This window comes from Molossus molossus, unplaced genomic scaffold (genome assembly GCF_014108415.1).
Source record: "Molossus molossus isolate mMolMol1 unplaced genomic scaffold, mMolMol1.p scaffold_m16_p_24, whole genome shotgun sequence".
NCBI classification, from domain to species: domain Eukaryota; kingdom Metazoa; phylum Chordata; class Mammalia; order Chiroptera; family Molossidae; genus Molossus; species Molossus molossus.
In genome coordinates, this window is record NW_023425360.1 from 1,299,804 (window position 1) to 1,312,726 (window position 12,923).

Here is a 12,923-nt window from a genome sequence, read left to right on the forward strand (position 1 = left end):
CTGGAATTCTGGTGGGTTCCCTGAGGATGGCAACGCCTCCGTGGAACCTGGGAGGAGCGCGATGCTGGTGGGTTGGGTCTGGGGCTGAGGAGGTGGAGGGGTCTGTACTGGAGGGAGGGAGGCCGTAGGGTCGTCAGCACCGGAGGTGATCCTCGAGGCCACGTGGATAAAGTCACGTAGGGGACGCAGAGGGTGAGCAGGGGAGGTGGCCGAGAGGGGCTCTGGGGTGTGAGGGGCGGACGGGAGGCTCAGCCAAGCCGTCTGGTAAGACGGGGCGGGGGGGTGGGCGCCTGTTTCGGATTTAGATACAAGGAAGTTGTCGGTGACCTTGGCGGACTGCAGAATGCCGCCGAGGGGCAGGGAGAAGGCCACGTCCGAGAGGCTTGAAGCGAAATGGCGAGTCGACCGGCCTTTGAAGAAAACAGGCATTTGCAATTGTGGGGATTTCATCACCCCGTGTGTTTCCTGCCAAAGAATGTTGGGAATTCCAAGGAACAGACAGTTTGGGGGGCCCTGCTTGTCCTCACCTGCAGAGCGTCTGCAGGGAGCCCCCGCCCGCACCTGCACCCCCAGCCAGACGCAGAGGCTTATCACGCGTGTGTCCTGCTTTCTCTCAGGCCGGATCCTGGACCTGAAGACAGGAACGGTCAAGAAGGAGGGGCAGCAGTCGTCCATGCGCATGTGCATGGGCTCGCGGCGGTCCTTCATCTGCCGGATGAGGTCAGTCTGGGCAGCGGCGGGCGGGGCTGTGGTGGGCTGTGCCCTTCCGATCTGCCAGGGGGGCCTTGACCACCTTGGCGAGGGTCACTCATGCCACCTTGGGTTCACCCCAGTGACTTCATCATCCACATCTTTAGTTTTAATCTTGACCTGAGGATATTTTTTCCATTGACTTGTCTTAAGAGAGAGGGGAAGGGAGGAAGGGCAAGAGAGAGAAACATTAGTTGCCTCCTGCATGTGCCCCGACGGAGGCCAGGGATCGAACTTGCAACCCAGGTATGTGCCCGTGACCAGCAATCGAACCCAAGGCCCTTTGGTTCACGGGCTGGTGCTCTGACCACTGAGCCACGCTGGCCAGGGCCACGCCCCCTTTTCCACTATGTCTCAACTCTCCACCTGTTCCTCGAGGCCCTTCTAACCCAACCTCCTCACTAGGTTCTGTTCCTCGACGTGTCTATGGAAGACCTACCGGTTTCATACTTACCCTTGTGTCTCCTTGTACCGACTCACACATTCTTAATTTGTCGGTAATTATTATAACGTCGAGGGGTGTTTTAACTATAAATATCTTAGCCAGTGTGGCTCAGTTGGCTGGGCATCGTCCTGTGCACCAAAAGGTCGCTGGTTTGATTCCCGGTCAGGGCACATGCCTGGGTTGTGGGCTCGATCCCCAGTGGGGGCCGCGTAGGAGGCGGCCGATCGATGGTCCATTCTCTCTTCCTTTCTCTCTAAAAATCAATTTAAAAAAATCTTGGCTCCATGAGTAAGTTATATTTTCCTTAAGGGTAAGGGTTTTGATTTTTTTTGGTGGGGGGGAGCCTCCCATGATGTCTTGCAGACCACTCTGCACATATTTGGCTATAATTCATAGTTGTCAAAGAAACGAAGAATTTGGGAGTCATCGGGGGATTGCTCTGACTCCAACGGAGAAAATACGAGGCTCTCGAATCCTCAGACTCCCCTGTACCTCCAGCCCTGTGGCCCCAGGGGGACGGGAGGCAGGAGGTGCTCGGCCGAGTCGGATCGGTCTGGTGTATGGAATTTCTGAAGCAGTAACATGAGACAGTGCTTCCCCCTCATCTGGACATTCACTCAGTGACTCGACACACTTCCATCGAGCGTCCGCTCGGGCTAGGTGCTCTTCACGGTGCTGGGGGTTCAGCCAACAGAGTCCCTGACCTCAGCGGTGCACCGTTGGCGGGGTACCAAGTACATGCGTATAAAATGTCGCACGGTGGTCAGTGCTGCAGAGGAGAAGAAAGCAGATATAAGAGGGAGTGAGGAGTGGAAGGGCTTTTCATTCACATGTACGTAGGGCGGCGAGGGGCCGGCGTCACTGATCAGGTGGCAGGAAGTGAGCAAAGGAGACATGGGACTATCTGAGGAAAGAAAACGTCAGGTAGAAGGAATAACAAGTGCAAAGGCCCTGAGGTCGGGATGTTCTTGGCATGTTCCGGAACAACAAGGTTCTCGTCTTAGCACAGAGAATGGTGGCTGATGATGTCGCGAGGCAGTAGGTGTTAGGTCATGTCCACCACCTAAGACTTCAGCAGAAGACACGACCGTCCCCCTTGGATGTGGGGTTGAGTCTGCACAGACGTCCTGTCTTCTCTTCAGCTGACTGGGGCAAACTGGGCAGCAAGATTAGCAAGTCTCAGTGTCCACCCGGCGACAAAGGCCATCAGGTAGTGCCCGGCAGGACAGGGCCCTTCCTGGGTGCTCGGGTCAGGAGACGCCCGTCGGCTTGCTGAGTGTTTCCACTGCACCAGCCCAGCGGCGGTGTCTGAATGAGCGTGTCAGAGCGGCAGGCGCACCGTTGCTGTGAGCGGTGCCACAATCCCCGCCCACAGCCGCATCGGGCCGTCCCCTCCAGCCCTGGCGCCCCGGGGGTGCTCCAGGTGCTTTGCCAAGTGCCGGGGCCACGCGCCCCGATTTACCTGTGACAGGAGCAGCACTGCCACCTGCTGGGAGCATGACCCCCCGCCACAGCAGCTCCGTGTGTGTCAGCGAGACGCTGGGCACCGGCGGCCAGGGGCAGAGCGCCGTGCCAGCATCCTGGACGGCGCGGCCATGGATCGCCCCTGCTGTGACAGCCACGCCGGCGCTGACGGCCGTCCCGGGTCTCAGAGCGAACTCGTATCCGTGCCGTGTCGAACGTTAAGACGTCCAGGGGGCTCCTTGTCACGGGGCCGGGAGGTGGGAAGGCACGGACGAGGGGGCACGCCAAGCAGCGGTCAGCGGCGGGCTGCTGAGCGGGTCATTGAGAAGCGAGGCAGGAAGGGTCCTAGCGGAGTGAGCAGTGGGCTGCCCCCATCCCCTGCGACAAGGAGCAGGGTGCACAGGAAGACCTGACTCTGCACCCCTCCCTCCCGAGCCTTCTTTGGCCGTCAGCGGGCTTGCGGGTGTCTGGTTACATCTGGGGCCAGGACACTGCCAGTCGGGGAGATCCCTCCGCTGGGAACTGCAGCTGGAGAGGATGGTGGACAGGCCCGAGCTCGGCCAGCATCTCCGCGAGTCCTCCTGTGGGCCTCCAGCATCTGGGCTGGGCCCCGGGACCATTTCCGTGAGCCTCACCCACTGGGTCCCCTCCCTCCCCTGCAGCGACCGCGTGGTGTCCGAGCCCCGCGTGTCCGAGCCCCGCACCTCGGAAGGAACCCGGCTTGGGGCTCGCCCGGGTCACAGTACGGGGTTAGCGCGAGACGAGGCTCGTCCCCTGATCCACAGCCTGTGTCTTCTCACTCTCCTGGGACTCACGCGTTCTCGTGTTTGTTGACGCTTAGGTGTGGCAACGCTCCGTTGGACCACCTCCCTCTAAACAGAATAACCACCATGAGGAAAAGGTTCAGGTCAGTAGGCTCTTCTGAGGGATGGTTCTGGGCTGTGCTGGTGGGGAGCTGAGGGCCCTCGGCTGAGGGGCAGCTGACCTGTAGGGGGCTGATGTACAGAGGACAGGAGGCCTGTGCATCGGTTTCCGGGGCTGAGGCGAGAAAGGGGGTTGGGTGGAATTTACTTTGGACTTTCAGACCACGTGGAAGGAGGGGAAAATGGGGTGGTGGGAAGTCAAGATTCAAAACCCCAGGAGTGAGGGGCCCTGGCAGCTTGGACAGGGAAGGAGCCGTCGGCATCCTTGCCCCACCCCAGGGGCTGCCCGCGGTTGCACGTCCTTCTCCCCGTAGGAACGGCCTCGGCCCTGTGAAGGAAGGCGAAGCCCAGTACGCTGTGGTCCACTGCACGGGATACATCAAGGCCTGGCCGCCAGCAGGTAAGGGGAACCCGTGTGCCCCGGCGAGCCATTCGTCGCCCAGAGCACCCCTGTGATGTCCGAGTGACATTTGAAACGACAGTTGTGTCCAAGATTAGAAAGATGCATATCACAGCACGGTGCCTCTCACACGCGCTCGGATGGCTAAGATGGACAATTACAAGTGTTGGCGAGGACCTGGAGCGACTGGAACCCTCCTCTCTTGCCGGCGGGGATGTCAAATGCTGCAGCTGCTTTGGAAAACAGTCCGAATGACTCAAAATGGTGAGCGTAGCGTGACCACCTCGCCGACCCAGCCGCTCCACTCCTAAATGTATATACCTGGGAACGTTGACGATGCTTGTCCACAAAGAAATGTGTGTGGGGGTGTTCTTAGCAGCATTGTTAACACGGGCCCCAAATCGAAACAACCCGAAGGTGCCCATCCATGGATGCACGGAGAGGTGAGCGGTGGTCTCTCCACGCCGTGAAATTCGACTCAGCAGTAAAAGCAGTGAGGTCCTGGTTCGTGGGCGAACCTTGAGGGCATCATGCTGAGGGGAAGAAGCCAGACCCCAAAGGCCGCATTACATGACTATCCCCCTGAAACGCCCAGATCAGGGAACTCCGGGGGGCAGCGGACGTAGGCTAATCCCTTGTGTTCACAGGGACCTGTTGCTGGGGCACCAGCACTTATACCGGTGACTAGGGAAGTGTGAGGCAGTCAGTGGTAGGGACAGAGGGAAGGGTCCCTACCTGCCCCCGGGTCTCAGGGGGCCCATGACCGGGCTGCATCGGCACTGCCTCTCGGGACCCCGTTCCCAGCTGACCAGTTCCTTCTAACACTTTCCTCGTCTGAGTTAGCGAATCACCGTCATTCCACTGAGCAAGTTCCTCTTCCCGTCTCTAGTCTCAGGGTGCTCTCTTTCTTAACCACTTTATTGGGGCTCCAGGTGTACAGGATCCCACGAGCCACGTCCCAGTCATTGTGAGACTCATTCACGGTGTCCTGAGGGTGAGCAGGAGGCGGCGGCCGGCCCGAGGTGTGGGCAGGGGCGCCATCCGGCAGGCCCGCCGGGATGGCTCAGGGCAGGCTTTCTGGGAGTTGCGTGGGGTTCTGCCTCCGGAGCGCCGTGTGAACGGGCCGCAGGGCCGTGGGCCGCGTTATGCATTAGGTCTTCGACAGCCGCCCTGGAAACTTGGCCTCATGGGAAATGATGGAAGGAGCCGGGGCTGTTTATCTTGGAGAAAAAGAGACATGATTTCTGTCTTTAAGTATTTGAGGGGGTGTCACATGAGGGAGGAATTAATCTTACTTAGGTTAGTTCCAGAAGGCACAGTTTGGACAGTTTGGACCAAGAGAAGAAAGTGACCAAAAGGCCTATTTTAACTCCATAGGGAAAAATGAGCAAAGGATATAAAAAGGGCATTAAATATATATCTGTATACACACACACACGCACACTAAACCTTTGGGGAAAATTTAGTCTCCCCATAAACATAACTACAAATGACAATAATTTTATGCCATCTCCTCTTACCTATGAAATAGCAAAAAGACAAAAGCAGTGTGGGTAAGGTTTCATCCACTCCTGGTGGGGATATAAGTCAGTAGACACCTCCGTGGAATAGTGACACTGTGCGTGCAAGATGCCTTCAGATGTACAACCCTTCACAGGCACGAATTCCACTCCTAGGAACGTATTCGAATTAATCTGAACTCCAGCGATGGAGACCAGGTGAGACGTAGGCTGTGACACCCGGGTCACAGAACCCCGGACAGCCGTTCCTTCCATTAACGGAACCCGTGCCTTCCGGTAAGAGGGCACGCAGGAACGAGACAGAATGCCCACAAGTGTTAAAAACAGCCAACATGCCCTGGCCCGTTTGGCTCAGCAGTTGGAGCGTCGGCCTGCGGTCCAGAGAGACCCGGGTTCAGTTCCCGCTAAGGGCATGTACCTCGGTTGCAGTTTGTCCCCGGCCCTGGTTGGTCGTGAGGGTGGCAGCCACTCGATGTGTCCCTTTCACATCGATGTTTCTCTCTCTCTCTCTCCCTCCCGCTCTATCTGAACAAAAAATGGAAAAATGTCCTCGGGTGAGGAAAAAAAAAAAAAAAAAGCCAACATGTCTATAACATGAACACCGGGATGCCAGTTTTACTTTTAAATTCTACATGGATAGTGTGTCTGCACTTTGAAACATTGTATAGACGACGAATCTTTGTGATGTCTGTGTAGTAGACCATTGGCTCCTTTTTTTCTCGCCTAGTCCTGCGTTCTCCAAATCCTGATACGATTTTCACAGTCGGAGACAATGACCTTTGTATGAAATCAGCCTAAGTTTTCTAAAGACCCTTCCAGACCGTCGGATCAAGGGGTTTGTGCGGAATTCAGAAGTCGCAGGGTGGAGTTTTGGTTGGTTGGGTGGGTGGGTGGTTTTGCTGGGTTGTTGCATTCAGTTGTTGCGTTTCTATAAAGGGTGGGGTGTGGAGAACAAGCCGGCAGGCCTGCAGGGTTGGGGCTCAGGCTGCCTGTCTGGTGGCTACCAGTTCTCCGAGGTTTCTTGATTGGTAAGTACGCTCTTAGCACACGGAACCCTCTTTGTGCTAATCCGGCCCTGGTGCTTCATTGCATGTCCTCAGCCCAGGGCTCAGCTCCACCTGGCACAGGTACATGCTTCACGAAGGCTGGAGGGGTGGAGGGATGAAAGGAAGGAAGGAAGGTAGGGGGCTCTTGCCCAGATAAAAGGAACAGTTGACCCAGGGGGATGGGCCGGTGAAAGACTTCCTTGCCAGAATTTCCAAGGACATTTATCGAATACACTTTCCCGGAAATCTTTTAAGATGGTGGAGACAGTCATCTGGCCTGGACGCGGGAGCTGAAATGAGGTCATCGGCACTCTTACCCTGTCATAAGGTCATGGGGTTTGCAGCGCCGGGGTGGTGACCCCCTTCATGCTCAGCGATGGCTCGTCACTGCGCGAGGAACGCGCTCCCTGCTGGCTCATGAGCTCAGGGCCTTCATGATAAACAGTGACTTGCTTAGGAAGCATGACGTTTCCGAAGCACCAACCTTGATAAAAATACCTGCCGGCGACCTTGGACTTCTCCGAGGGGGACTAGTGTGAAAAGATGGTGACAACCCACCAGCAACGCGTGAGCTCGTCCCGCGACCTTCGGCGGAGGCCGACGCCACGTGCAGCGTAAACATCGCAGGGTGGTCTGGTCTGTTCCGGAAGCCCTTCCTGTTGCACCGAGCCTCCCAACGAGCCTGCTGGCATTTTATAGGGTTCATCACGTAGGTTTCAGGGGGGTAAGCATCCCGAAGACAGTTCTTCCTCCTCTGTTCCTTCGTGGGTTTAGTCTGAAGAAACACACGCGCTACGTCCAACACGCTGGAGAAGAAACCGCCCGTGACAGGCTGTGGTTTCTATTTTGTGAGGTGTGTTTGGTCCCCAGGGTACTCTGACGTTCTGAAGGTGCCCCTGGCCTTCACCCGGTAGGCATCACAGGCTGACACTTGGCTCCGAGCCAGAAGCCATTTCCCTGACAGAGGCCTCTTATCCGGGAACGATCATCTGATCTGTTTGGTTCATCCCCTAAAAATCCACGGAAAAGCCCGGCTGGTGTGGCTCCCTGGACTGAGCGTCGTCCCATGAACTGAGCGTCGTCCCAGGTACCCTGTGGGGGCACATGCCTGGTCGCGGGCTGGATCCCCAGTAGGGGGCGTGCAGGAGGCAGCCGATGGATGTTTCTCTCTCACGTCGATGTTTCTATTGCTCTCTCCCTTCCTCTAAAAAAAATTGATGAAAACATATTTTTAAAAAATCCACCGAAAATCTCTGGTGAGCTGCCAGGGTCTGCACAGGAGAGCCAGCATCTGCCCCGGGGGAGGGGCGTTGAACCAAGAGCTCATTGCCTCCCACCAGGACCATCTGGGTCTGGAAGGGGTCTGGCGGTTGGTGCCCTCGTGTGCTTTCCCATCGGTGCCTGATGCTGCCCTCCCCTCGGCTGCTGGACGTGCAGGGAGCGCTGGCCGCAGCGTGCCAGAGGCCTGAGGTTACCGTGGAGTCTGGGCTGGAATCCGAGGTGGCCGAGCCAACACTCCCAGGTCACCGGACGGCTCAGCCCTGCCATGAGCTCATCCAGAGTGGCTTGTCGAACATCGTGTTTGTTTTTCCTTCATTTGAAAATCTCCAAAAGCTGTTTGTCTTTATGGAGGCCACCAACCCGCAAGGCAGCGCTTGGAACCCTGCTGTCTCCTGCCCTCGGCCCAGCAGGTCTAATTTCCTGCTCGGGACCCTCTGACGTCCTGGTGGGACACGAAAGCCCCGACCTGAGCTTGTGAGGTGGCGGGGGGCAGCGTTCTCAGCCAGGGAGAGCCATTCTGTTCCCTTCATGAACACTTCGAAGCACCTGTCACCGCCCAGGTACTTTGCTAGGCTCCGGGGATCCCAGGGCAAGTCTGGCATGGTTCCTGCTGTGAGCAGCTCACAGTCCACTGGAGGAGACAGACGTGCAGGCCTTGGCCGAGCCCAGGATCAGGGTCTCAACAGAGCAGGCACTCCCGAGGGGAGCCCATGGGAGGGCGAGCCCCTCTGCTGGGGGTGGCAAGGTGGGCGTCTCTCCCACTCTGGCCAGCCCGTTCGAGCTGAAACGGAAACATAAAAAAGAGGCAGGAGTTTGCCGGTTGAAAACATGCATAGGGCACAGTGTGGACATGGGGAAGGGAGGAGTCAGAGTCGACACGCTGGTCACGTGTGAGTGTTCGCCCCGTGCGGGCGTCATGACAGGTCCTGTCCGTGCACATGCTCACTTCACCACAGCCAAGCGAGTGCGGGCGCCGCTGAGCCCCCCGTGCTGCGGGCGAGGCTAGACTGGCAGAGTGCTCGGCCCATCCGCACCCCAAGCAGCAGACTGGTTTCTCCCCCTCCTCACCGGGACGATGTTCTGCCGTCACTGCTTTCTCCACGAGGGAGAGGGTCGCCGTGTCGGCACCCGTGGGTCAGTCTCCGGCTGGTGGGGAAGCCGCCCAGGCAGGGGGGCAGTCAGGTCCTGGGGGTGGCCTGGTGCTAAGCCTGGGAGGCGGCTCTGTGCAGGGCGTAGAAAGGCCACGAGGTTTTTCTCGAGCTCGATCTTGGAGGTGGATGGAAGTGAGAGGAAGGAGCTGGACGGGCCTGACGCCCGGGCACCGGAGAGGACCCTCCTAGGGAGAAGCCAGGGCAGTGGCCGAGCTGATGGAGCAGAGTGTGGGGTGTCTGTCGATGGGAAATGGGAGATGAGGGGTGCAGTGGGGGAGGTGCTGGGCCCGGACCACCACTGGGGTTCACACCCAAGGAGACCCACCCAGAGTCTCCCGACCACCTCCCGCCCGTGTGGGAATAGTCTGGGCTCTAGAGCCGTCGTCGAGATTTGAGGTATGCGGTCAGGTCACTGTGTTTTATCTGTCTCACCGGAGGTAGGCCTGCCCAGGGCCGCGTTCCCTGTGACGATCGGCCTCCCCCGTTTCGTGGCTCATGTGTCCCGTCTCCCAGGCCCTGCTTCCTCCACGTCGTGGTTCCTGTCTTAGCACCAGGGTGACCCTGTAAATACTTTCTTTCGAGAAGGGTGAGTGGGTGCTTCATTTCACAGCCCCCTGAATGTGTGACGAGTTCGTCCTGCTGTTCTGCTGTGGCTGCAAGAGGACCCTGGGCGAGGGGGTTCTCCGTCGGAGCTGAGGGGACACCGCCGCGTCACCCCTCGAGGGCGCTGTGGCAGGGGTGTGCCCAGACCTGCGTTCCTTCCCTTTCCCCCCACGACGACGTGTAGGTGCTTCGAGCTTAGCCTTGGCGTTTGCTCAGGGATGCCGAGGCTGCGTCTGTTTCCGTGCGTTTTACTGGTGCCGCGTGGGCCCCCTCGGTCTGCCGACGCAAGCGTGTCTCCACCGTGGGAAAACTGGTCTAGATTTTCCCGCGTGGCTGCGGCTTGCTAACCCGCCTGCTCACGCCCGGAAGCTCCGTCTTGGACTCAGTCTCCCTCCCACCGAGCGTTCGGCTCTGATTTCCTTTCCTTGTTCCTTTTCTTTTTTTTTCATTCCTCACCTGATGATGTTTTTCCACTTATCATTAGATAGAGTGGGAGGGAGGGAGAGAGAGAGAAACATTGACGTGAGAGAGACACGTCGACTGGCTGCCTCCCGCACGACCCGACCAGGGCCGGGGATGAACCGCAACCGAGGTGCGTGCCCTTGGCCGGAATCGAACCCGCGACTCACTGGTCCGCAGGCCGACGCTCTAACCGCTGAGCCAAACCGGCCACGGCTGATTTCCTTATTCTTCCAACCCTCGGGGAGTTTCTCAATCCTAATCTTCTGTTCACAGTTCCCCTTTAATTTTTTTTTTGTTTGTTTTTTTTTTGAAATAACACTTTCATCCAAACTCATTCCTTGTGGGATTAAGGTTGTGATTTTTTTCATAAGTATCGCGTGTCCTCACTGAGTAGTTGAATGCAGCTATTTTTCTCCTTTTAATTTTTTTTTTTTTTTTTGTAACGGAAGTTTTTTCTTCAGTTAAAACAGTTGCTGTGGTTCCTATACTCGGTTCTCTTTCTCTTATGCGTGTGATTTGTTTTCCTACCTGGCTCACCGAGCCGGGTGGCCGCTGAGTGTCCCTTGGTGCTAGTTGATGATGGTTCCGTCTCTGGCCATGTGGGTTCTGTACGGTCCTTCAGGCCCTGGTAGGAGCAGGAGAGGCATGCCCGGTGTTACTGTTACCCGAGCAAGGGGACGGGCACCTGTGTGTGCCCGAGGGCCAGTGTGGGGTGGGGAGATGACCAGGTCACCAGCAACCTGGCAGGACGCAGGGGCGTTCTGCCACCAAACCCCTCCTGGGGGAGGCGGTGCAGGTGGCTCTCCCTCGGGACGCGCCCCCCGTTCTGTGCTAATCTCAGGCCACCCTCGCCTGCGTGCGTTCTGCGTTCGTCAGCTGGTCCTGCTGGGGACTTTCCACGCATGTCCCCGGGCAGCTCCTCCTGCACACCCAGGGAGCTGGGCCTTTGTGTTGTCCCAACCTCACACCAGGGACGGTGCAATGCAGGACACCTGCAGGGCGGCACTGCCCCGAAGGGCTTTCACACTCACCCCCCCACGGAGGAGGGTTCGCAATCAGCAGTGAGGGGATCCGCCACCTGGTTCTCCGGCAGGAGCGTCCTGCTCCCACGTCTCAGGTTCAGTCTCTGCCAAGACCTCTGGTGGTGAAACCTCCGCCTCTGTGTAAGCGACGCTTCCCACATGTGTTTGGCCAAAGAAGCCTTTTTGTTTTTGGTCTAAAGCAGTGTTCCTCAGGGAGGCCTTTGGAAGCCGTGAACTCGTGGCCTGGATTCCTCGCTGCAGAAGGTGGTGTGTTCCCCTGCCTGCCCTTGGCGGGGTGCAGGAAAACACAGCCTTGTTCACATGTGAGGATCAGCCCCAGCCCGACTCCACCCAGCCTGGCTGGGCCTCGACTTCCCAGCAGGGTTTGCAGAGGGGGGGGGCGTCCCTCGGGAGGGACACACGTCCTTCACAAACAGCAGTGTCCTGTGACCCTCGGCGGGAGCGCTGTTTCTGTCACTCGGGTTTGCTCAGACCTGGCGGGGGAAGGGCACTGCCGGTGAAAAGGTGATTCAAGGATCCGCAGCGTGGACTTGTGCAACCGGTCAGGGAATTGTTGAAATCTTGCTACAATGGCTGGAATGATCCCACTCTTATTAAAGACCACTTTGATAAACCTCGCTGTCCCTGCCAGGAAGCGTCCCCTCCCGGCCTGTTCCTCCCAGCCCTGGCCCCCGGCCCTGGCCACGCGCCTCTGCTCGGCCCTAACACTAACCATATGGCACCGTGAGGGTCCTTCCCCACCAGCCGAGCGCTCCCCGAGGGGAGGAGCCGGGCCCCTTGCACTGCTAAGTCCCCGATGGGTCCGTAGCAGAAAGTCAGGTGCTTAGTAGGAGCTCAGAAACTGTGTCCCACTTGGCTGTTGTCATGGCCAAACTGACCCGGCGTTTGGGCCCGTGGAGAGCCAGAGCCAAAGAGAGCACTGTGCGTTCCCCTGGGCCGGCCCGGAAGCCCTGTGGGACTCCGCATCTCGCTGACCCCGGCCCCGGCCCCTGCCCTGGACCTCAGCCCAGACCCCACACGGAGCCTGCGGCCAGGGGGAGCTCTGTGGCCACAGGGAGGGGGGGCGGCTTGGCAGTGCGGTGCAGCCGCCTGTCTTGACCAGGGCCAAGGACGCGCTTCCGTTCCGGCGTCCCGGTGAGCACGGTCCAGGTGTGCTGAGCACCACGTGGGGGGCCTGCGGGGCGACCGCTGTTCCCATTCCACAGCTCGTATCCGTCCCGATTCCCGTCTCCCCAAGGCCACGGGGGCCCCAGAAAGCACTGCATCCTGGAACCAGAGACATCTGGTCACCACCATTTCAAACAGAAAGAAAACACGCGTTTTCCTCTGCGCGAGGGGCCTTGCGGTGCTCAGCGGGCGCGCCCGGGAGAACCCACTCCACGGCTCCCCGTGGTTGGGCCGCAGGCCACGTCTGAACAGCCCCGTGTGCACCGGGAGAGGCCGGCCCGGAGCAGTATGCTGGTTTATTCTTCCACCGAAACGTTCTTGCGTCGTGTCCCCTCCCTCACGGGCTGAGCTTCTCGCCCCGACGGGCTCTGACACGCTTTCCGGCGACCGCCCTCTGGGATCTCGGTGGAATGAATGGCCCTGACGGCGACCTGGTGTGGTCGGGGGTCGGAGCCTTTGAGGTTTTCTTGAGCAGCAGCTCACATACGGCCTGGGCGTGCCTGGGCGAGTGGGGATAGCCACCCTGTAGGCGACGGTCAGGGAGGAGGGCAGGGCTGGGTGAGGGTGTGGGGAGAAGACACCGTGAGCGCCGGGCAGCAGACTGGGCACGGGGCCAGGGGGCCATGACCCGGGCCTGGGAGACAGGAGCCCGGAGCCCGGAGCCCGAA

At 58.7% G+C, this 12,923-nt stretch overlaps 1 protein-coding gene across 1 annotated transcript in view; it reads left to right on the forward strand.

Annotated features, from left to right (window-relative positions):
* Positions 1-12,923, forward strand: part of ARNT2 (aryl hydrocarbon receptor nuclear translocator 2) — a 55,591-nt gene that overhangs the window by 23,827 nt on the left and 18,841 nt on the right. The window contains exons 5-7 of the mRNA XM_036278141.1: positions 618-720; positions 3,501-3,566; positions 3,897-3,982. Coding sequence (XP_036134034.1) covers positions 618-720; positions 3,501-3,566; positions 3,897-3,982 — 255 coding nt within the window. The remainder of the gene's footprint in view (positions 1-617; positions 721-3,500; positions 3,567-3,896; positions 3,983-12,923) is intronic.